Here is a 21,341-nt window from a genome sequence, read left to right on the forward strand (position 1 = left end):
TGTCAAAATTTAGGATTCAATTTTGTCTTTGAGCGGAACCTCTACGAGCCTCCACTCAAAGAGGGGCAGCTGTTGACGCCTAAATTTTGACTAATCTATTTTTTGCATAAAAATTATAAAAAATCATCTCATATATTTATTTTTAGCGTACATTGCATTGGCATATAATTGGGCAAGCAGAACACTTAATTTAGCATGCGTCTAGACTAGGCACGGGATGGAAAAATATACCGAGAAGATTTGAAACTTCAGGGACTGTATTGCAAATACTTAAAACTTCGGGGACTGTATTGCAAATACTTGAAACTTCAGGGACTGCATTGCAAATACCAAGAGAAGATGAAGAAGGGAAGATGATGAAGGGAAGATGATGAAGGGAAGGTGATGAAGAGAAGATAAAGAAGAGAAGATAATGAAAGGAAGATGGTGAAGGGAAGATGAAGAAGAGAAGATGAATATGATGAAGGGAAGGTGATGAAGAGAAGATGATGAAGAGAAGATGAAGAAGGGAAGATGATGGAGAAATTTGGCTATAAAAGGGGGAAGTGGAAGAGAATTGAGAAAGGGGAAGTGGAAGAGAATTGAGAAAGAGAGTAGAAGAGAATTGAGAGAGTTTTTTAGGAAGAGTGGAAGAGAATTGAGAGAGTTTTGAGAGAGTTTTTGAGAGGAATTTTTAGAGAGGAAAAAGAGAGTTCTTGAGAAAAATCAGAAGAGAAAATTCGAGAGTGAAGAAAAGTGTTTTAGTCGAGCATCATCTTCGACGAGTCCCGACACATATTTCGCCCCTCGCAACCCAACAACGCCATTGCTTGCCATTTTCGACGACAGCCGCGTTCTTCCGGCTCCGAGATCTTGAAGGGAACTATAACGTGTATGTGAGTAAGATTTTGTGTAATAGAAGGTAATCCTTTCCATCTCGATCTACAAAAATGTAATCGTTTGGTGTGAACATTCGTTTGTTTATTTTAGACATGCCACATGTTCCAAATTTTAGCATTATTACATGTTAATTTATTTCTGTAAATACTCGTGATTGGCTGCGTTTTCTTTCTTTCTAAATCACCCATGGTGTATATCGTACAAAGTTCAATGTTTTACATCCCCATAAAAAAGAAGAAAAAACCAAAAAAATTGCATCTTTGAATTTCAAGTAAAATCCATCAAAATTGCCAAATCAAATATTTTTCATGAAAATGGTACCGAAAGGGCGTTAGAGAAATCTGACGTAACCAAATCCCCGAATTCAAAATCTCTGGTTCGCGGAAATAAGATAGTTTTCTCCCGCTATTTTATTTAGGTTTCTAATCAACCTACCGAAAATGATTAGTGGCGACTCCAATTCAAAACACGTTGCATGTTAATTATTTGAATCTTAAGTTGCGATTTGGTATGGACTTGGGAGAGTCCGAGTTAGGTTAGTTAATTAATTAACCTGATAATCCATTAGCCCGAAAAATAACTTGTTTATTTTTTTAGGTCGCGACACACCCACGTTGTCAAAAGTGTATGTCGATTCCATCGGGGAAATACCTGTTAATTGGAAATGCGGGAAGCAAAATTATTGAGGGATCTTTCTAGAATTTTAGATTCATCCCCACTCTGGAGAAGAACGTGATCAATGCATAATTGGTAACTTGCAGCGAGGCCTTTTCTAAGCGAAGCCCAGAAGAACAAAACCGTGCAAGCGCTGACCCAAAGTGAATAATATTATTGGCAAGTGGGACTTGGGTGTGACACTGCCCGAGCAAGTTCCAACCAAGTTGCCTACTAATCCCGAAGCCGCAGACACAAATACCATCTCGCCTTGCTTGGGCTTGCATATTTGGAAGAATCCAGCTGCAATACACCAGATGATTTCGTGGTCTTAAGTTGATTAATTTGAAAAAGATTATTTTAAAAGTTTCAACATTTTTGGATACTGACATTTTAACGTCACACAAGTCTTTCCCTTTCAAAACCAATTAAAATAATTTTCCAGAATTATCTAACATTAAAGGGTGATGTCGAATATATTGAGAAGATTGATTCCTAAAAAATTAGTATACTAATGATAAGACAAACTTTCATTAGGTTATAAAGATGATCACAATGTCTAAATGTTAACTTATACCGTGCCGCAAAACTCGATATTCTGCTTTTATTGACCGGTTTCGATAAACTAAGTACTGCAATCTAGGCCTGTTTAGTGGTTGTGATTGTGACTTGATTAGTGTTGTCCTTTTCGAAGACATTAAGAATACTAAAAAGGGTTTAAGACAAGTAACAAAAAAAAAAAAAAAAAGACGAAAAGACAAAAACAGGATCAAGAACAAGCAACACCCGCAACAAGAGAAGATTCCATTTTCATTGGCCAAATAACTCCTCCTGACAAATTGTGATTAATAAATAAAAATGAAGAATATTCATGCGTAGCGAAGATCCTTTAGGCCTTCTGGCCAATTAAGCCAAGCGATCACCAATTTGGAATCGCGTAATTGTTCTAATATTTATAATATGATCCCACATTAATAATATTAATATTTAATTTTAGTTAGCGTAATATATCATACATTAATTGTACGGGATAACCGTCTCGCCTAATAACCGTCTTAATGAGAGACAGTTATTTTTAGGGGCAAACGTTAGTTTTAAATGTATCATCTAAGCTAAGCCCCTCTATCGATTACGACGTTATCTTATCACGTCGTTAGTTTCTCTTTTCAAAGAACATACCTATAGAACGTACGTTAATAGTTTTTAATAGAGAACACACACATCATCGTTTTCAGAGGGGTATTGGCTAGTGGAACTCGTTTTTTCCGGTCGTTCAATGCTCAAATCCGTATTAATGGCTGGAGGTATATAATTGTTCTTTCACGTTTCCCCATTTAGTTTCCGATTATGCACGAAGTTTTGTTTGTGATTAAGGTTAGGGATCGTTGATTACTCTAAATTTTAGTCTGACATTTGATATGAGAGCGTTCAGTTTCTCTGGCTTGATGAATTATCGAATTTTTGGATGATTTTCGTGGGAATTTTGGAGAATTGTAAATTTGGATTTTTCTGGCTGGGGAGAAAAACGCCGATTCCGGCAAAATTCAGGTGAGTCACGGCTCGGCTTCGAACTAGTAGGGTCGGCTCGCCATGGGGAACAAAAGTTTTGAGGTATCTCGGCTTTTGGGTGTTCGCCGGAGGCTAATTTAGCGGTGATAGTTTGCGGGGTTAGAGTTTTGCTTCCGAGCGGATTTTCGCCCTATTCTGGACAAGTTTTATCCGTCTTCGTTGATTCTTGGACTTATATGATCGTGCCGACAAGGTCTTCAAAACCCACCAATTATTTTGGTTTATGACGGACTGTCGGAGGAGAATCGGACGGTGAAAAGGGAGGCGAAATCGGCAAGTAGGAACCGTTCTTGAGTGAAGGAAATCTGTCTCGAGGAAGAAGAAATTGCCCGGGCAGATCCGAGCAGCAGGGAGATCCTTTAATAAAAAAAATTATTAGTAACTACGATTTTACAGCTTTGACCCTGACCCATTGCCGTATAATATGATCTCATGTGAATAAAACCGCCGTTTAATTTTGGTTAGCGTAATATAACATACATTAATTTTACGTGATAACCGTTACGCCCAATAACTGTCTTGATGGAAGACTGTTATTTATAGGGGCACGCGTCAGTTTTAAACGGATTGTTTAAGTCAAGTTCCTCTATCAGTTTAACGTTATCTTATCACGTTGTCAGTTTCTCTTTTTAAAGAACATATCTATATAACGTACATTAATAGTTTTTAATAGAGAACACAGCGCCATTGTTTTCAATGGGGTAGTTGGCTAGTGGAACTCATTTTTACCGGTTGTTCACTGCCTCGAATCCGTAATCATCTAACGTCATCAATGGCTGGAGGTAAGTCATCGTTCCTTCACGTTTCCGCGTTTCGTTCCCTATTATGCACAAAGTTTCATTCATGATTAAGGTTTGGGATCGTTAATTACTCTGAATTTTAGTCTAACAGTAATTACTCGATTGAAAATAGAATAATCACCCGCTTGCGCAAGTTGGTGTTTGTTTTACACAAGAGAACATGATTGTGATTTACTTATTTGCGTTGAGCCCTAAAATGTATTTCGCTGCATATAATGACAGCTCAAATTTTCAGAACAGGCTATCGCGGATTATACCTTATTAATAAGAACAGCACCAACTTTATTTTTTCAATCAAACTTTGTCAATTTCTTGAACTCGACATTTTGATAGATAATTTTTTGCATCGCTCATTTGTGTTCATGCGACGCATAGCAGATGACATGATATCTAATCTACTTACTATATGTTTATCGGCTAAATTCTTTTCGGGTAGCTCGAATATCTAATCGAGTCGAGCACTAGTCGAAAAATTACTTAGGCCGGAGTAATTCCCAAGCTGAACCGATGCCTGCATTTTTACATCTTATACACACAAAAAATCGTATTATTTATCAACTTTCATCGTGCTTTCAGACTCCAACACAAGGTCGAGCTCAAGTCCAAGTTAAATCTGAGGTTAAACAAAAAGTACTCGGCTAATTGAATCAAGTCGAGTTGAACTCCAAGCCTATCAAAGATTAAATTAAGTCATGCTCGAGTTCGAGAAGTCAAGCTCTTGATTAAGCTCGAATAGGGTATCATGCATTACATGTTTGTGTCGAGTCGAGTATGATCATTGAATTGCATGTGCTCGATTATAATTTTACTACGAATGAGAATTCGTCTTGATTACAGCTCTAGCACATATAGTACGAGTCATGCAAATCTCTTTATTTTGAGCATAATTTCAAGCAACGGTAAGACTAAAGGCTAAACCAAAACGTATAAACTTGAAGAAGCTGAAACTAATTTGGTTAAGAAAACAATCGCAATCAAGCACCCAATCAAATCATATTTTTTCATAAGCTTTTTGTTCCATGGGCCTGAACTTTTTGTCTTTATAGTTGGCCTTGTGAGTATCGTCTGATGATGCCGGTACAACCTCATGTAAAATTTTTCCTTTTTGCGAAAAATGACGATGTATTAGCCGATGCAATGCGCATATTTATTGAGGATATGAAGTAATGCGATTAAAATAGCACTAATAGAGATGACAACACTCGTGTAAAGTTCATGTTGTAGCAAACTCTGAAGGATTCCAATATTGAGGCATTGATCTGGCTAAGTTATAACCCAATTAGCAAGCTGTCATTCTTCTGCAATCTTAACAATTTTCTTCCCAATGTTGTCGCCACGGAACAGCCCCGCGAAAGCAAAGGGAATGCTGTCCAGGCCATCCGAGAGGTCCTCGAGCGGGCACAACTCGCCGCTGCGGAGATGGTCGCTGGTGGTTGAGATGAAATCCTGGGAAAGGCCAACGTAATCGCCGGTTAAAAACCCCTGGATCTTTATTCTCTAGCATATGACGTCTAACATGTTGGGGGCGGCTCTTTTCCCCGGATCTGTATACTCGGATATTGCTCCGCACACGGCAACTCTGCCCTGGGCGTTCATGTTAGCGACCGCGGCTCCTTGCATCTCGGCGCCCATGTTGTCAAAGTATATATCGATCCCGTCCGGAAAGTACCTGTCAATCGACAAAAACAAACGCAACAAAAATGACTAGGAGTTTTATTTTGAGAAGAGAATATACAATCTAGATTCTTGATACACTCTGAAGAATCTGACCGTTTGAGAGTTTGAGTTAAAATTAGTTTCCTCCCCGTAGTTGAAGGCCTCATCAAAACCTAGTTTTTCCTTGAGCAGCTGTACCTGTAACAACAAAACAAGTTCATGATTCATGATCTTTTGGCGATGGAAGCATTCGGGAAACTTGTAATGTAGGGCTATGGGGAAAGTGACCTTTCGTTTGCTTCCGGCACAACCAATGACGTAGCACCCGTGCAACTTCACGTACTGTCCAACCAAGTTCCCAATTGACCCGGATGCCGCCGGTACAAACACCTTCTTACCTTGCTTCAGCTTGGATATCACGAAGAACCCGGCATAGGCTTTAAGTCCACCGAATCCTAACAAAACACAACCAGAAGGGAAGAAAACGTTGGTAATCTGAAGCATCAGTGCAAACAAATGTTTTTTCATTTGATGTCTCCTGAGAGGCTCAGATCAAGAGCTTGACATTGCTTGAGACATAATTTGTATCACCCAACTGTAGCACATTCTGCAAGATACCGATCGAAGGTCAAACAACCCCTACATAATTTCTTGACCCTGTTAAGCCATCTCCTTGTTCAAATTTGTACCTTCTGTGACATATTGCTGTCATAAACCATATGACTTCAACACCATCTGGAATTGTCATGTTTCTTCAGTTAAAATCAGTTAATTTAAAACATTGCCAGAGTAACACAGCTACTTCAGCGTGAACATTCCGAAATCCGAAGTACGCCTGCAAAATTCTTTTCTCAGGCGGAGTCTTTTAAAATTCTTTTGATCAGGAAGAGATCATGTATCATTGAAAAGATTATGATAATAGGAAGTTGTTGGTCAATAGAGAAATTTTACCCAATATTCCAACATGGTAGGACAAAGGGAACCCCAATGGATCAAGCTTCCTGATCATCCCGTTTCTTCCTATCTTACCGTACTCTGCCCAAGTAACAACTCCCAACACCAAGTCACCCTTCTCAAATTCAACATTGTCTGAAGCCACAACTTTTGCCACACCATAAGCCTGAATTTCCTGCAGAGAGATTTTGAGACAAAAATCAAAGAAATCACATTTACGTGATTTTCCTGTGAACATGTATTTAGCTGCGGTGAACGAGTGACACTATCCTCATCAAGTGTAACTCTTTCGAAACCGGGGCTGGTTTTTTGCGACGAGCTGTAAAGCTTCATCCGGTTCAACCGGTACGGGTCGATGGTGTTGGAGCTGTGTCTCGGTGCTGCTGCTGATGTTCTGTAGTTTTAACTTTTTTTTGTTATTCAGTCAAGTTTGTTTGTTAGGCGGTTGGTTTGTTAGCTATTTTCTAGGAAGTGGAACAAGCTTGTTTTGCACATTTGTGTGCAGTTCTAAAAAGGTTCCTATTTTGCTTGTACTTGACAGTTTTTCTAAAACGATGAAGTTTATGTTTTTCATTCCATCTCTCTCTGTGAAACTAGAAGTTTGTGTGAATTGGCTGGATATATCAGCAATAACAAGTGGTATCGAGCCTCTGTGGGATCTTAAGGGACTGTGAAGTGAGGGTAAGCGAGTGTGAAGACTGCTTCCAATCTGCAAAGAAAAAGATGATGGAGGTAGGATCAAGTGGATTATTTGCAATGGCTACTCCAATCTTTACTGGGGAAAATGATCAAACTTGGGCTGTCAAGATGACAGCATTCTTGGAGGGTCATGATCTATGGGAGGCTGTGGAGAATGATTATGAGGTTGCTCCACTTCCAAACAATCCGACCTTGAATAAGATAAAGTACCGTAAAGAGAGAACCACAAGGAAGGCCAAGGCAAAGTCTTGCCTGTATGTTGTTGTCTCAACCCCTATCTTCACAAGGATCATGAGATGTGATTCTGCAAAGGCAATATGGGATTTCTTGAAGGATGAATACGAGGGAGATGAGAAGGTAAGGAGCATGAAGGTGCTGAATCTCTTGAGGGAGTTTGAGAGATAGCAGATGAAGGATTCAGAGTCGGTGAAGGAATACTCTGATAGGCTGATTGAAATAGCTGAAAAGATCAGAGTCTTAGGGATTGGCTTGAAGGATGAAAGGCTGGTATCTTGGTGTCTATTCCAGAGAAGTTTGAAGCCACCATAGCTTCTCTGGAAAATACAAGAGACTTAGCCGACATAAAGCTTGTAGAATTGTTAAGTGCCCCGGCAGCACGGGAGCATAGAAGACTGGTGATAAGAGAAGAGCCCGTAGAGGGTGCACTACAAGCTAAAGTGAAGTTCAATGATGGAGGCAGAGAGAAGAAATGGAATCAGTCAAAAGGGAATGTAGGTGACTCCAAGTTTGCAGCAAAAGAAGGAAGTTATAGTGGGTTTGGCAACTGGAAGAAGAACAAGAAGCCTTGTCAACAACGTGGTGGAACTAATCATCATTCCTTTAGATGCTAGAGGAAGCCTGATGCTAAGTGTAGAAGATGTCACAAGGTTGGTCACATGGAAGCTATCTACAAAGAGAACAATCACCAACAAGCAGGAGAAACACAGATAGCAGTGAATGAGACCGAGGAAGAGCACTTGTTTGTAGCTTCCTATTCTGGTTCTCATGTTGAGAATGATGCATGGCTAGTGGATAGTGGTTGTGCCAATCATATGACTGGTAATTTGAAGTTGTTTAGGAGTCTAGACAGGTCAGTCGAGTCCAGAGTCAAAATTGGTAATGGACGGTTTATCGAAGTGCAAGGGAAGGGTACAGTGGCTATTGAAGGAAATCATGAGGTGAAGCTAATTAGTGATGTTCTCTTTGTGCCAAAAGTTGACCAAACTTTGTTGAGTGTTGGTCAATTAGTTGAGAGGGGCTATAAGGTGAAGTTTGAAGGGAAGGAATGTCTTATTGATAATGCAGATAGCAAGGAAGTGCTGAGAATGCCAATGAAGGACAAGTGCTTCCTATTCAATTCACAGGAGATGCAACAAATGGCTTTGAAGTGCAAAGAAGAAAATGCAGAGCTATGGCATAAAAGGCTTGGGCATGTTCATAGGAAGAACATGTTGTTTATGCAGAGGAATAGCTTGGCGGATGACTTGCCAAGTTTGGAGGAGGAATTTCCACGGTGCAGAACTTGTCTTCTTAGCAAGCAAGCCAGATTTCCTTTCAAAGGAGGAGGCTGGAAAGCATGTGTGAAGCTGCAATTAGTCCATACGGACTTATGTGGACGTATGTTTGAGTCATCTCTCAGTAGTTGCAGGTATTTCATTACTTTCATAGATGACATAACTAGCATGAGCTAGATTTACTTTCTGCAAGCCAAGTCTGAAGTTGCTGATGTGTTTGTGAAGTTCAAAGCCTTAGTTGAGAATCAAACTGGGAAGAAAATCCAAATGCTCGGGTCTGATAATGGTTTTGAGTACACTGCTCACAAGTTTAAGTTAAACCGTGAGCAAACAAGCTTTGTGCAGCAGTTCACTACTCCCTATTCACCTCAACGGAATGGGGTCGGTGAGAGGAAAAATAGAAGTATTATGGAGATAGCCAGATGTATGATGCGGGAGAAGATGTTACCTAAGAAGTTCTGGGCCGAGGCAGTTAATACTACAATGTTCTTGTTGAACAGATTGCCCACAAAGGCCTTAGAGAGGTCAACACCTTTTGAATCCTGGTATGGTGTTAGACCTTCTGTGAAGAATTTGAAGTTTTTTGGGTGTTTGTGTTATACTCATGTTCCTCGGGTCAAGAGGGACAAACTGGATCAAAGAGCTGAGCCTAGAGTCTTCATTGGGTACAGTCTCCAATCAAAGGCTTACAGGATTTTTCAGCCTATAACGGGGAAGGTGAGTGTGAGCAGAGATGTTGTTTTTCTAGAGGAAGATGAATGGAATTGGATGGAAGAAAAGAAAGCGGGAGAGCAGCAATTTGCGGGACAACTTGCAACAATTGTACAGGTTGATGAAGTTGTGGATGGGTTGGAAGATACTATGGATGATCTCGCAAGAAGAGGCACAAGGTTACTTGCTGAAATTTATGAAAGAAGCAATGTGGCAGTGCTTGTGTTGATGGCTAGTGAATTCACCTAGAGGGGGGTGAATAGGTGATAACGTGTGATTTTAAGATTTTATTGCGGAATTCAAATCACACGGTATAAAACAGAAATCTCGGATGCTCAAGTAATTCAATTGATGTAAGATATGTAATAGGATCGATGCGTATTGTCCGTGTGCAGTTTAGCTATCACAAAGTATTTAGAGTGATTAGAGTAAGAGATAAGAAAAACTGCACAGAGGAATTATAGTGGTTCGGCTTTGGTTAAGCCTACGCCCACTTCTTCTACCGACAGCCAATCGGCTGGATTCCACTATTAATCTGCTCAGAGGTTACGGATCGGTGATCTCCTTGATACGCAGGACTTCACACCTAGCGTTCAACACTCTTGTGTACACCTCCTCACAATTACAATGGATGGATCAAGAAGTGTGTTTAAAATGGAGTACACTCTATCTAGGAATTATGAACACTTTTCCATCTTTACGCCGATCTATCTTCCCTTCGTCTTCGAGATGTCTTTTATACTCTTCCGCCTCCAATCTAACTGTTTCAAGGCATCCGGAAGAGATCTCTCCAAATCTACCCTTTTGGACGAGATGTTTGCAAAAAGAAGATCTCTTAGCCGTTGGGGATTGCCAAAGGAAAGTCTTCCCCGTTTGGATCAAATCGCCCATACAATTATGATCCCGGGTTTCCATAGACGGTTTCTTCCATTTAGAAAGTCCTGATTTGTCTTCTTGGTTCCGCATTCTTGATTGATCACAATCGATAAGAATCTTCAAGGATGATCCAGCTCGATGGCGTCCGTTGATATGCATCAATTAAGCTCAATTTGTATTCCTCTTGAAATTCTGATTCACGCTAGTGAAGTACTTCTCTCGGAGCTTGAGCGTCATTCCAACGTCTAAGCTATCCTCACTCAACGTCCGAGCTCGAACCAGCATATGAGACTCTCAGAAACAACATCTGAGCTAAATCCTTTTGCTAGATTCAATCCTGTGCATCCCCGCACCAAAGGATAATCCGTAAAACAAGTAAATCACAACATTATCTCAAAATACAATAGTACTAGGATTGTTTTGTCAACTTCAAAACCGTCTAGGGATTTTTTCTCAACAGCTTGAACCAGCTAACTTTGTGGAAGCTAAGGAGGATCGGAGGTGGATTGCAACAATGCAGGAGGAGTTGGCAATGATTCGGAAAAACCACACATTGGAGCTTGTTGACGGACTAGCCGATAAGAATGTGATTGGGGTTAAGTGGGTGTTCGGAACAAAACTTAATCCCGATGGTTCTGTTGACAAACACAAAGCTAGACTAGTTGTGAAAGGCTATGCTTAGATATGGGGAGTAGACTATTCTAAGACTTTTGCTCTTGTTGCAAGACTTGATACAATCAGGCTACTATTATCTATTGCAGCAGAGAATGGGTGGCCTATATTTTAGTTAGATGTCAAGTTTGCATTTCTGAATGGAGAGCTCGAGGAGGAGATTTTTGTTGAACAACTTGAAGGCTTCAGTATCAAAGGACAAGAAGAGAAGGTATACATATTGAGGAAAGCTCTATATGGATTGAAGCGAGCTCCAAGAGCTTGGTATGGGAAGATAGACAGATATTTGCGGGATTTTGGCTTTGTAAAAAGTTTGAGTGAGTTCACTCTTTATGTCAAGAGGGTGAATCACGGTGTTGTAATTCTGTCACTCTATGTAGATGATTTGTTGGTGACAGGGAATGATGTGGAACCGATAGAGAGGGTGAAGCAAGGTCTGTTTGCAGGTTTTGAGATGTCGGACTTGGGAAAAATGGCTTATTTCCCGGGTCTGGAAATCAAACAAGCTTCACATGAGATCTTCATCTGCTAAAATAAAAAAAAAAATACATGAAGGAAATTCTGAAGAAGTTTTAGATGGAAGATTGTAGAAGTGTCGGCACTCCTATGGCTGCTAAGGAGAAGCTGCAGAAGAATGATGGAACAGATGCATGAGATGCTTCTATGTATAGAAGCTTGATTGGATGTCTCATGTATCTTATAGCAACTAGACTAGATATTCTATTTGCTGTCGGTGTTCTATCCAGGTTCATGAATAGTCCCGATCGGTTACATTTAGTGGCTGCAAAAAGGGTCTTGAGATACCTCAAAGGAACATTGTTCTTTGGTGTGAAGTTTAGGAAAGGCCGGAAGTTTAAGTTGCGGGGCTTTTCTAATAGTGACTGGGCTAGCTTAGTGGATGACATGAAGAGTACATCCGGGTACCGCTTCACTCTTGGTTCCGCTTGTTTCTCCTGGTGTTCCAAAAAGCAAGAGATTGTAGCTCGACCCACTGCAGAGGCTGAGTTTATAGCAACTACCGCAGCTGCAAATCAAGCTTTGTGGCTGAAGAAGATAATGAAGGATCCGTGGTTGAATTCTGGTGATTGCATTGAAGCTAACGTGGACAATGAGGCTGCATTAGCAATATCACAGAATCAATTTTCCATGGTAAAACCAAGCATTTTAAGGTCAAAATTTTCTTTTCGCGTGAAGTGCAACAAAGTGGTGAAGTTAAGTTGGTCTATTGCGGATCGGAAGATCGGCTTGCAGACATGTTCACAAAGCCACTTCAGGCTGGAAGATTTGAGCTGTTAATAGAGAAAATAGGAGTTTGCAGCAGCAACTGATCCAAGGAGGAGTTTGTTGGAGTTGTAGCCTTTTTTTGTTATTCAGTCAAGTTTGTTTGTTAAGCGGTTGGTTTGTTAGCTATTTTCTAGGAAGTGGAACAAGTCTGTTAGCTATTTTCTAGGAAGTGAAACAAGTTTGTTTTGCACGTTTGTGTGCGGTTCTAAAAAGGTTCCTATTTTGCTTGTACTTGACAGTTTTTCTAAAACGATGAAGTTCATGTTTTTCATTCCATCTCTCTCTGTGCAACTAGAAGTTTGTGTAAATTGGCTGAATATATCAGCAATAACAGATGGACACGACAGGTTCTTCACAATCATCTAGTCTGAACCGGGGTCGAGCGATAGAGCCCAAGGCGAGGTTCACAGATCAAATTCAGATTCTTTGGGTGCACCCTCTATGTGGGTCTTCAGGGTCACGTACTTGTTGGCCACTTCCATGGTTGCAGAAGAGCAAGAAGAAGCTGAAGCTAGGAGACTAGACGGATCCTCGTCTGGGTGAAATTGACACGTCTTGCTATAACCATAGGACCATATATACATAGACAGCTGCATGAAATTGACATTTCAAGTGGTAAACTTAGTACTGCATTCTAGGTGAAAGGCCTTTTTAGTGATTGTGATTGTTATTGTCCTTTTCAAAAACCTTAAGAGAAACAAATATATGTATGTAGACACACAAAAAGACAAGGGCAGGATCAAGAACAAGCAACACCCGCAGCAAGAGAAGATTCCATTTTCGTTGGCCAGATAATTCCTCGTGACAAATTGCCATTTATCAAGTAAAGCTGATGGAATAGTCATGCGTAGAGAAGATTCCTTTAGGCCTCCTGGCCAATTTGTCTCAAGTGATCACCAATTTCCATTCGCATAATCACCTGATTAGAATAGAATAATCACCCACTTGCTTTTTGTGCAAGAGGACATGACTGTGATTTTCTTTATATGTTAAGATTTAAAATGTACTTCGCTGCATAAATTAGTAGCTCAAATTTTCAGAATAAATTATTGCCTATTCATTCAGCTTTATTTATAAGCACAATACCAAAGTTATTGTCCAATCAAACTTTGTCATTTTCTTAATCTCGAGTTTTAGGTAGAATAACGCGTTGTATTGTGTACGTAATTGTGTCCCGATGGAATATAATAGATGACATGTGACCTAAAGGGAATCATATATCTTTGGGTTAATATCATAAAAAAAATCATAAATGGTATACCCGTGATAAATTTACCTCAAATTATTTTTTTGACTATGAAAGACCTCGGATCGATACACTTATAACCAATTTTCCCTATGTTAGTTTCCATTAAATTTTATTGTCGAATTACTAAGTTAGATGACACGTGGCAATTGACGGGTATACCCATTTGGAATTCTTCTGGTATTAACTCAATTTAATGGAAACTAAAGAAAGGAAAATTTGTCAACAGATAGTTCTAAATTTTTCGTGGTATTAATCCAATTTAAAGAAAATTAACAAAAGATAATAATGTCACGGGTGTACTAATTTGAGAATTTTTTGTGGTCAAAAAATTAGTTTGAGTAAATTAATCACAAGCGTGGCAGTTTGGAAATTTTTGTGGGCAAAAAATTAATTTGAGGTAAATTGATCATATGTGTATCGGTTTGGAGGTTTTCGTGATATTAACCCTATATTTTTCTCCCATTGTTTATTTTGTTGAATAAATTTACTTTTCTAGCCATGCGCATATTGAATTTGCAAGACTAATGACCTTGAGATTAAAGTCAATGTTCGTGTTTGAGTCGAGTCGAGTTCGAATATTAAGTTGTATTAACTCAGCTTGACTCGATTATAACTCTAACAAGAATGACAACTCAACTCGACTAAGATTACAACTCTGGCACGAATATGATTAATGAAAGTCTGTGTATCCTGAGCAAACTTCAAGCAACAATAAGACTAAAGGCTAAGCCAAAATGTATAAACATGAAGAAGCTAAAACTGATCTGGTTAAGAAAATATCCATAATCAAGAACCTAACCAAGTTATGATTAAGACCTCCCATAAGTAAGTCTTACGTCCAGATTTTCTCATTTTTCCTAATTTCTGAAGTTTTCATTGCCTGATCTGCATCGAATTGTTTTGCCATTCTCCATCTCAAGATTCCCACCATAAAAGACATCAAAAGTTTCCGGGAATTTATGATACTTAAACTCGAATGTATCAGATATTGGAGCACTGATCTGACTAACTTATAACCCCAGCAAGCAAACTCTCATTCTTCTGCAATCTTGACCATTTTCTTCCCGATGTTGTCGCCGCGAAACAGCCCCGCGAAAGCAAAGGGAATGCTGTCCAGGCCATCCGAGATGTCCTCGAGTGGGCATAACTCGCCACTGCGGAGACGGTCGCAGGTGGTTGAGATGAACTCCTGGAAAAGGCCAATGTGATCCCCAGCTAAAAAGCCCTGGATCTTTATTCTCTTGTAAATAACATCTAACATGTCAGGCGCTGCTCTTTTCCCCGAATCTGTATACTCGGATATTACTCCGCACACGGCAACTCTGCCAAAGGTATTCATGTTAGCGACTGCGGCTTCTTGCATCTCTGCACCCACGTTGTCGAAGTATATGTCGATCCCGTCAGGAAAATACCTGTCAATTGACAAAAACAAACGCCAGAAAAATGACTCAGTTTATTTTGAGAAGAGAATCTACAATCTCGATTCTTGATATACTCTGAAGGATCTGACCTTTTGAGAGTTGAGTTCAAATCAGTTTCCTCCCTGTAGTTGAAGGCCTCATCAAAACCTAGTTTTTCCTTGAGCAGTTGTACCTGTAACAACAAAACAAGGTAATGATTCATGATCTTCCGGTGACGGAAACATTGGGGAAACTTGTGATGTAGGACTATTGGAAAAGTGACCTTTGGTTTGCTTCCGGCACAACCGACGACGTAGCACCCATGCAACTTTGCGAACTGTCCGACCAAGTTGCCAACTGACCCAGATGCCGCCGATACAAACACCTTCTCGCCTCGCTTCGGCTTGCATACCTCGAGGAACCCGGCATAGGCTGTGAGCCCACTGAATCCTGGATGAACAAAATAAGGAGGATCAAACAGGGGTCTTTATCAAGGGACGAAAAAACATCATACAGGGAGATAAGATGGTGAAAGAGATTACCCAATATCCCAACATGGTAAGACAGAGGAAACCCCATTGGATCAAGCTTCCTGATTATTCCATTGCTTCCTATCTTGCTATACTCTGCCCAAGTGACAAGCCCCGCGACCAATTCGCCCTTCTCATACTCAGGATTATCCGAGGCCACAACTCTTGCCACACCAAAAGCTTCAATTTCCTGTTTACAAATTATTAGCTTGGTCTTCACGATGATCCAATTTTATTCATCATTGCAAGCATTGGAAGCATTACAAATTCACTGAAAAATAGTATTTTATCACCTAAAAACTTCCAATTTGATTCACAGAACATCAACAATGTCAAAACAGACTTAGCTACTACATGATCAGAGTGAGTAACCTGGCCAGGACTGATTCCCGTGGCGAAACCGCCGGTCTTCTGCGACGAGCTGGAACTCTTCATCCGGTTCAACTGGTACGGGTCGATGGACAAGTACAGATTCTTGACAATCATCTCCTTCGAGCCAGGGTCGAGCGACAGAGCCAAAGTTGAAGTCTTGAGATCGAAGTCAGCTTCCTTGGGTGCATCCTCTATGGTGGTCTTTATGGTCCAATACTTGTTCATCACCTCCATGGGTTGCCTTGCCTCCTTGTTGTTGAAAGAAGCTCAAGAAAACAAGCGAAGCAGCAGCAGAAGAAGCCGCAAAAAGCTAATTCTTATCTATATATGGTTAGATCTCTGTTGTAATGTGAATCATCTATGTACCTATACTTATAGAGCATATCACTGGCTTAGCCTTGGTGATTGATTCCTCAAAACTATTTCCTCCGTCGTTTTTGAAACAAAATGTGCATGTTACAGTTCCTAGGAATATCCCTCTAGCCGATCTGTCTGTATGAGCCCAAATATGAAAGTCAAAAAGAAAAAAAAAAGATAGAATTTTTCTCTTGTTCATCTGAAAATTGTGGTACAGAGGCAGCGTCAGCACATTATTGAAGTTTGTGCACCTAAGATTTGAGTTCAAAAACCAATTAGTAAATAATCGATACACGTTTCGAACGTTGGAATTACCATTAACTGAGCTGTTAACATTATATTTCGATCGATGAAGTCTTTAACATTATTAAAAAGGTGCGATCAAGTCCTAAGTCGCCGTCAGAAATCCTACAAAGCTCTCAGGTTCGTGGCGACGTGACATTTATATACATAGGAATTCGAACATCGGAAACCCACCAACAGTGAGATTAAAACTTGATTGCACATTTTCTAAACGTTGAGAACAATCGACAATCAAAATGTAAAGAACTTGTTCTGCACTTATTCCCCAGAAAAGATTGGAGTCTCTCTTCCTGTTTAGGAATTTCACATCATAGGAGTAAGTCGGACTAAAAAGACAAGAAGTGGGATCAAGAAATATGTAGGACTCGCCCCAAGAGAAGATTCCTCGTGTGAATCCGCTATTAAGAAAAACAAAGTCGTCACAGCAATTGCCGGCCCCATGAACTGCACATGGTTCATCGTATGCAATTGTCAAGATCCTTTGGGTTGATGTGCCTTAATGTGCACAATTACTTGTCAAAATTAAGTGGAAAACCATTACCTAACTCGTTCACAATTTTAAGAAGAGGAAAAAAATTCATAGATTCCAAAAACAATTACTAACTCTTCTGTCGATTCAGATATATGCTTGCGGACAATGGCAAACTTGTGCTTCTAGAACCGGAATTCGTCTGTACTTTAGCAGGTCACATACCAGACGTGCCATGATTGTTCCGACTTGCAGCATCTTGTTTCGGCACAAGCGAAAGCTGTGTGCGCAGGCGTGGCGTGTCGAAAGCCGATGACATAATCAATGTTCAAATGTTCTGAAAATTTGATACAGTTATAGTCTGTATGGTTCTGGATGTGAATGATACCATTTGCTGAAGACTACAATGCATGTTAGTGGGGTTAAATTTGGAGCGGACGAGGTAATCGTAGACGATGCTCAAAGTTGATCAATTCTATGAGTTGTTCCTCCCAACAAAGATCGATCCTTCCGAGTCCGCCAAGACTTTCACCGGGCATGAAATCGGGTTGAGGCGTTCGGGTTTTTTACCCTGATTTGACGTCCCATACTTTTTTTTTTTCTTGATCTTAACCTCCCATACTTGAGTTAGTATGTGAGGAAGCAATAGCACATGTGTGGCATCTCAAGTCCCATTTAGTCGGGAGTGGATCTGTCAAGTGATTCATAAGCCAACACCCACCTCAAGACGATCACCACCTTATGTGGTTGCTTAGATTACTTCTTTTGGGGTTTGGCCCACGTGGATCGGGTTGGGTCATTACAGACGGCCCCGTTGAGAAGATATGCTGTTCCTAGACTGACTAGGCCCATATTCGGTCCGACGAGGGCGGGGACTGATCGCAATACCTGAATACAAAGTACAGCCATCTTATGCATTTGTCTTGGAGAATCATGATGTGGATAATTTTCCAGATTAAGATAGCTCAAAGAGATGTTTGTGTTCATGATCCGACGCCCTTTCGTCGTGATTGATTCCATCATATAATCACATTGACAGAGACAGCATGAAGAATCAAACTTCACCTTACACCATGGCCAGGTCCACATGTGACAGATGAGACATAAACATTCGAAATATAGTCTCCTATGGATATACAATCATCACCTGGTGGTCACAAGCCCAACTTCAAGGAAAACAGAAATCCCAGAGACGAACATTCCTGACTTCTGCCCTCAATAAGGAAGACCAAACAGAAGAGTAACCGCGGAAATTACCAGTTCCAATGACTCTATTCGTGATGGACACATGCTGCGAGGATTGAATGTGAATGCCATCGGTGTTGGGGCTCGTGCAGGGAGCTTCAATCGACAATTTGCCGATGTTAAAGAAGCCACATCCCCTCATCAACACATGGGTTTGAGAACTGTGTACAAGTTTTATATTGTTAAGACTGCCTGCACGGCACGAAAGGAATTTCATAGCCTGCAAAGCAATTAAAAAATCGCCACAAATGTTCTACTAAAACACTTTAATATCCTATCAATATGTCACTTAGATGTGCGTTTGTTACAGTGCGAGATAATAGGTTTGTAGACTTACTGTCAGTGCCAGAGAAGTGCATCCTTCCTGAAAAATTGCAGTTCATTGCTTGATCCGAGCCACCAGAAAACGAGTATAATGAAAAACATACTTGGAAATTTTTATGTACCAAATGTGAATGGTATCTGCAGGATTGATTCCACCACTCTGATCCCTGTCCATCAATTGTACCAAAACCAGTGGCATGAAGCTGATCTATGCCGCCGAATGTGATCCATGAGCTCGGGTCGAGATCTGTCCATGCTCTAGGCGAGGCAGGTGCCTTTATATTATTCCCTAATACCTATGGAATTGCATGAAGCATGTGTCGAGATTGACATGAAGGATAAATAAATAAAAGAGGAATCAAGCTTCTGATTTCACATTGCACTCTCAAATCCGGTCGTTTCGAATCATTTGATAATCATGTGAAAGAGTGAAGTCAATCTATGTGTACCAGAAATGTGATGTTTTTGGTGTTGCATGGTCCACTGAATGTAAGCTGATGTACCAGAAATGTGAAATTATTGGGGACGATCATGGTCGGATTCTCAAATTGCGTGCCACACGTAGCCTGCCAAGCATCAAGGAATGCCTGCAGCAAGTGGAGACAATGCCAAATCCGAGATACTGAGCGAAAAAGTATTCGATCAAACAGAGTGCATAAAACAGCAAAATGCATTACTCCTGTATCTTCTGTGAGGCCATCACCAACGGCTCCATAATCGCAGACACTGAAGAACCTTGAGTCTCCGAAGCCGATCGCAATGCCGAAGCCACAAGGAATCGATCCGAAGATGAGAATAAGAGCTAATGTAACCTTGCAAAGCTGCAAAGGAGCCATCCGCAAATTAGTTTTCATTGGACTTTGGATGCAAATAACAGAATTACACAGATCAGTGGCCTGACCAAAAAGCTTATCCTTAGGACTCTCACCCTGATGCTTTCAGAACCGAACGCGAGCACCAGCCGAAGGGAAAGATGTTCCATTTCCACCGATCTCATAGCTGCCCCTGCTTCTTCCCTGTAAGAAGGTTCCATGCGGGACCGGACAAGCATGAGACGGAGAAAAAACGGTCAAAAAATGTTCGAAAACTTTACTTTAGTTTCAAGTAACGGCCTATGACTTTAGTTGCTATTATCAGGAAAAGAAAATCAACTTGAACGTTCCATGTTGGAGAACTAGAGCTCCAAATCATTCCTTGACAGAAACACACTCGATTCAGATCAAACCGGCATGCACGCATGCACGAACGTGTATGCTCCAATAAATTAGCATCATAAAGTTTCAAGACACTATCAGAGACTCATGTCAATACTCAACATAGACGTATGACACCATGCTGAAGAAGAAACAGGGGAACAGAAACCATCCAGGACCAGGACAGGGTTGAAACAAGAAACGCCGGATCTTCTTTAGCAGAAGCAATGGAGAGATTTGAGTATGAAGAGAAAGGCCAGGATTTCCTTACATAGAGAGAGATTCCAGAGCGAATTCTGCCGGTTGAAGAAAGCAAATGCATGTGAAATGAAAGAAACGAAAAGGAGAGAGAAAAAAGAAGAAGCTTGAAACACTTTGGGAGGGAAGAAAAGAAAAATTGAATAGTCCCGAGAAGAGCGCCCCCGGCGAAGAAGGAAAACAATAGGAAATTTTTTTAAAAATCACAAAAAATTTAGAAAATCCCTAAAAATAGAATAAGCTTATACTAGGCTAGTTTGACCTCATTTTCATATATTTGGGTCTAAATTTCCTAGATTTCCTAGATTTCACTCTTTTGTAAAACATGTCACAGAAAATGATGGCATTCAACATGTGGATGATAACATACTTACTCATAATCGTGCGTCACAAAATGTAAACATTTGCATGTGAAGCTAAAGCTAAACACCCACTTGGATTTAGGACAAAAGCTGCAAAATGATGTGAACGACTTGTACTTCGTATCAAGGAAGATAAATTTTTTTTTGGTCAGTAGATAATTTGATCATTCGATTGCTATATTTGTATGTATTTTGGACAATGCAATCAAAACGTAACGTATGGCAACCGTCCAATGCTTCAATCGAACTTCAAACGTAATGTATTAAAATTTGTGTTTCATTTATGACATGCTAAAAAAATAATGTATTTTGAATTATTTTAGTGTGCATTGGAAATTAGTTTTCAATTTAGGATGAAATTTTACAAAGTAACTACATAGTTATTTGACTTAAATGAAAAAAATTAAGAAGAGAAGCAGTTTTTTGAAACAGAAATTTTGTGTAATTATCAAACGTGTTTCTATTTCAGGAGTAGAAATTTTGGGTAGTTATCAAACACGTTCTGATTCTCTAAAACTCATTTAGAAACAGAATCAGAAAAATTCATTTTAATCAGAATCGGTTTTCCGAAACAGAATGGTTCCCATGCACAGCTTAAATGGCTTTTCACATGATCTAAGGGAAAGTCCCATGAACTTGCTTTATCTTCACTATTTTCCTTCTTTCTAGATTGTGATTGAACACAACGACGATCCTTTAAAGGGATAACGATAGTAGAAGTACCAAGAGTTTCATACATTGGTCATTAATGCTAAAAGTTTTCATCCGATCACTTGAGTGCTAAATTAAAAAAAAAAAATGATCACTCAAGTACCTCTAGCGAAAAATTTCGGCCAAAATTCCTATGTGGCTTTTTAAATTACTTTTCGACCCACGCGTGGCTCTATAAAAGAAATTGAAGTCCAACGTGGGAATTTTTCGTCCAACCTAGCAAAAGTAAACAAAACAAGTAGCTTTCTTTGGGGAAAACACACTCTCTCTCTTTAAAAGAGAAAGCTTTGTTTTCATGAT

At 40.0% G+C, this 21,341-nt stretch overlaps 2 protein-coding genes and 1 pseudogene across 2 annotated transcripts; all 3 read right to left on the reverse strand.

Moving 5' to 3' along the window:
- Nucleotides 1-5,192: 5,192 nt before the first annotated feature.
- LOC115725827 lies at nucleotides 5,193-12,750 on the reverse strand (annotated as a pseudogene).
- Nucleotides 12,751-14,403: 1,653 nt separating this feature from the next.
- Nucleotides 14,404-16,113, reverse strand: LOC115725800 (2-alkenal reductase (NADP(+)-dependent)-like). Its single transcript, XM_030655418.2, has 5 exons — nucleotides 15,820-16,113; nucleotides 15,460-15,637; nucleotides 15,201-15,367; nucleotides 15,028-15,110; nucleotides 14,404-14,929 (listed from the first exon to the last, which is right to left on the reverse strand). Exons 1-5 carry the CDS (start codon nucleotides 16,051-16,053, stop codon nucleotides 14,551-14,553), a joined length of 1,041 nt encoding a protein of 346 aa, XP_030511278.1. The 5' UTR covers nucleotides 16,054-16,113; the 3' UTR covers nucleotides 14,404-14,550.
- Nucleotides 16,114-17,920: 1,807 nt separating this feature from the next.
- LOC115725802 (probable polygalacturonase At1g80170) lies at nucleotides 17,921-19,353 on the reverse strand. Its single transcript, XM_048278094.1, has 5 exons — nucleotides 19,195-19,353; nucleotides 18,967-19,104; nucleotides 18,531-18,813; nucleotides 18,206-18,289; nucleotides 17,921-18,095 (listed from the first exon to the last, which is right to left on the reverse strand). Exons 1-5 carry the CDS (start codon nucleotides 19,351-19,353, stop codon nucleotides 18,010-18,012), a joined length of 750 nt encoding a protein of 249 aa, XP_048134051.1. The 3' UTR covers nucleotides 17,921-18,009.
- Nucleotides 19,354-21,341: the final 1,988 nt, after the last annotated feature.

The sequence above is a fragment of the Rhodamnia argentea genome, chromosome 4, assembly GCF_020921035.1.
Source record: "Rhodamnia argentea isolate NSW1041297 chromosome 4, ASM2092103v1, whole genome shotgun sequence".
NCBI classification, from domain to species: domain Eukaryota; kingdom Viridiplantae; phylum Streptophyta; class Magnoliopsida; order Myrtales; family Myrtaceae; genus Rhodamnia; species Rhodamnia argentea.

What these genes read in the sequence shown, in the direction of transcription:
- LOC115725800 (XM_030655418.2), bottom strand. Translation starts at nt 16,053, where the DNA reads ATGGAGGTGATGAACAAGTATTGGACCATAAAGACCACCATAGAGGAT. An exon ending in TTACCATGTTGGGATATTGG is followed by an intron (nt 15,368 to 15,459) that starts GTAATCTCTTTC and finishes TTGTTCATCCAG; the next exon opens with GATTCAGTGGGCTCACAGCC. An exon ending in GTGCCGGAAGCAAACCAAAG is followed by an intron (nt 15,111 to 15,200) that starts GTCACTTTTCCA and finishes TTGTTGTTACAG; the next exon opens with GTACAACTGCTCAAGGAAAA.
- LOC115725802 (XM_048278094.1), bottom strand. Translation starts at nt 19,353, where the DNA reads ATGGCTCCTTTGCAGCTTTGCAAGGTTACATTAGCTCTTATTCTCATC. An exon ending in GCCTCACAGAAGATACAGGA is followed by an intron (nt 19,105 to 19,194) that starts GTAATGCATTTT and finishes CACTTGCTGCAG; the next exon opens with GCATTCCTTGATGCTTGGCA. An exon ending in CCAAAAACATCACATTTCTG is followed by an intron (nt 18,814 to 18,966) that starts GTACACATAGAT and finishes GCAATTCCATAG; the next exon opens with GTATTAGGGAATAATATAAA.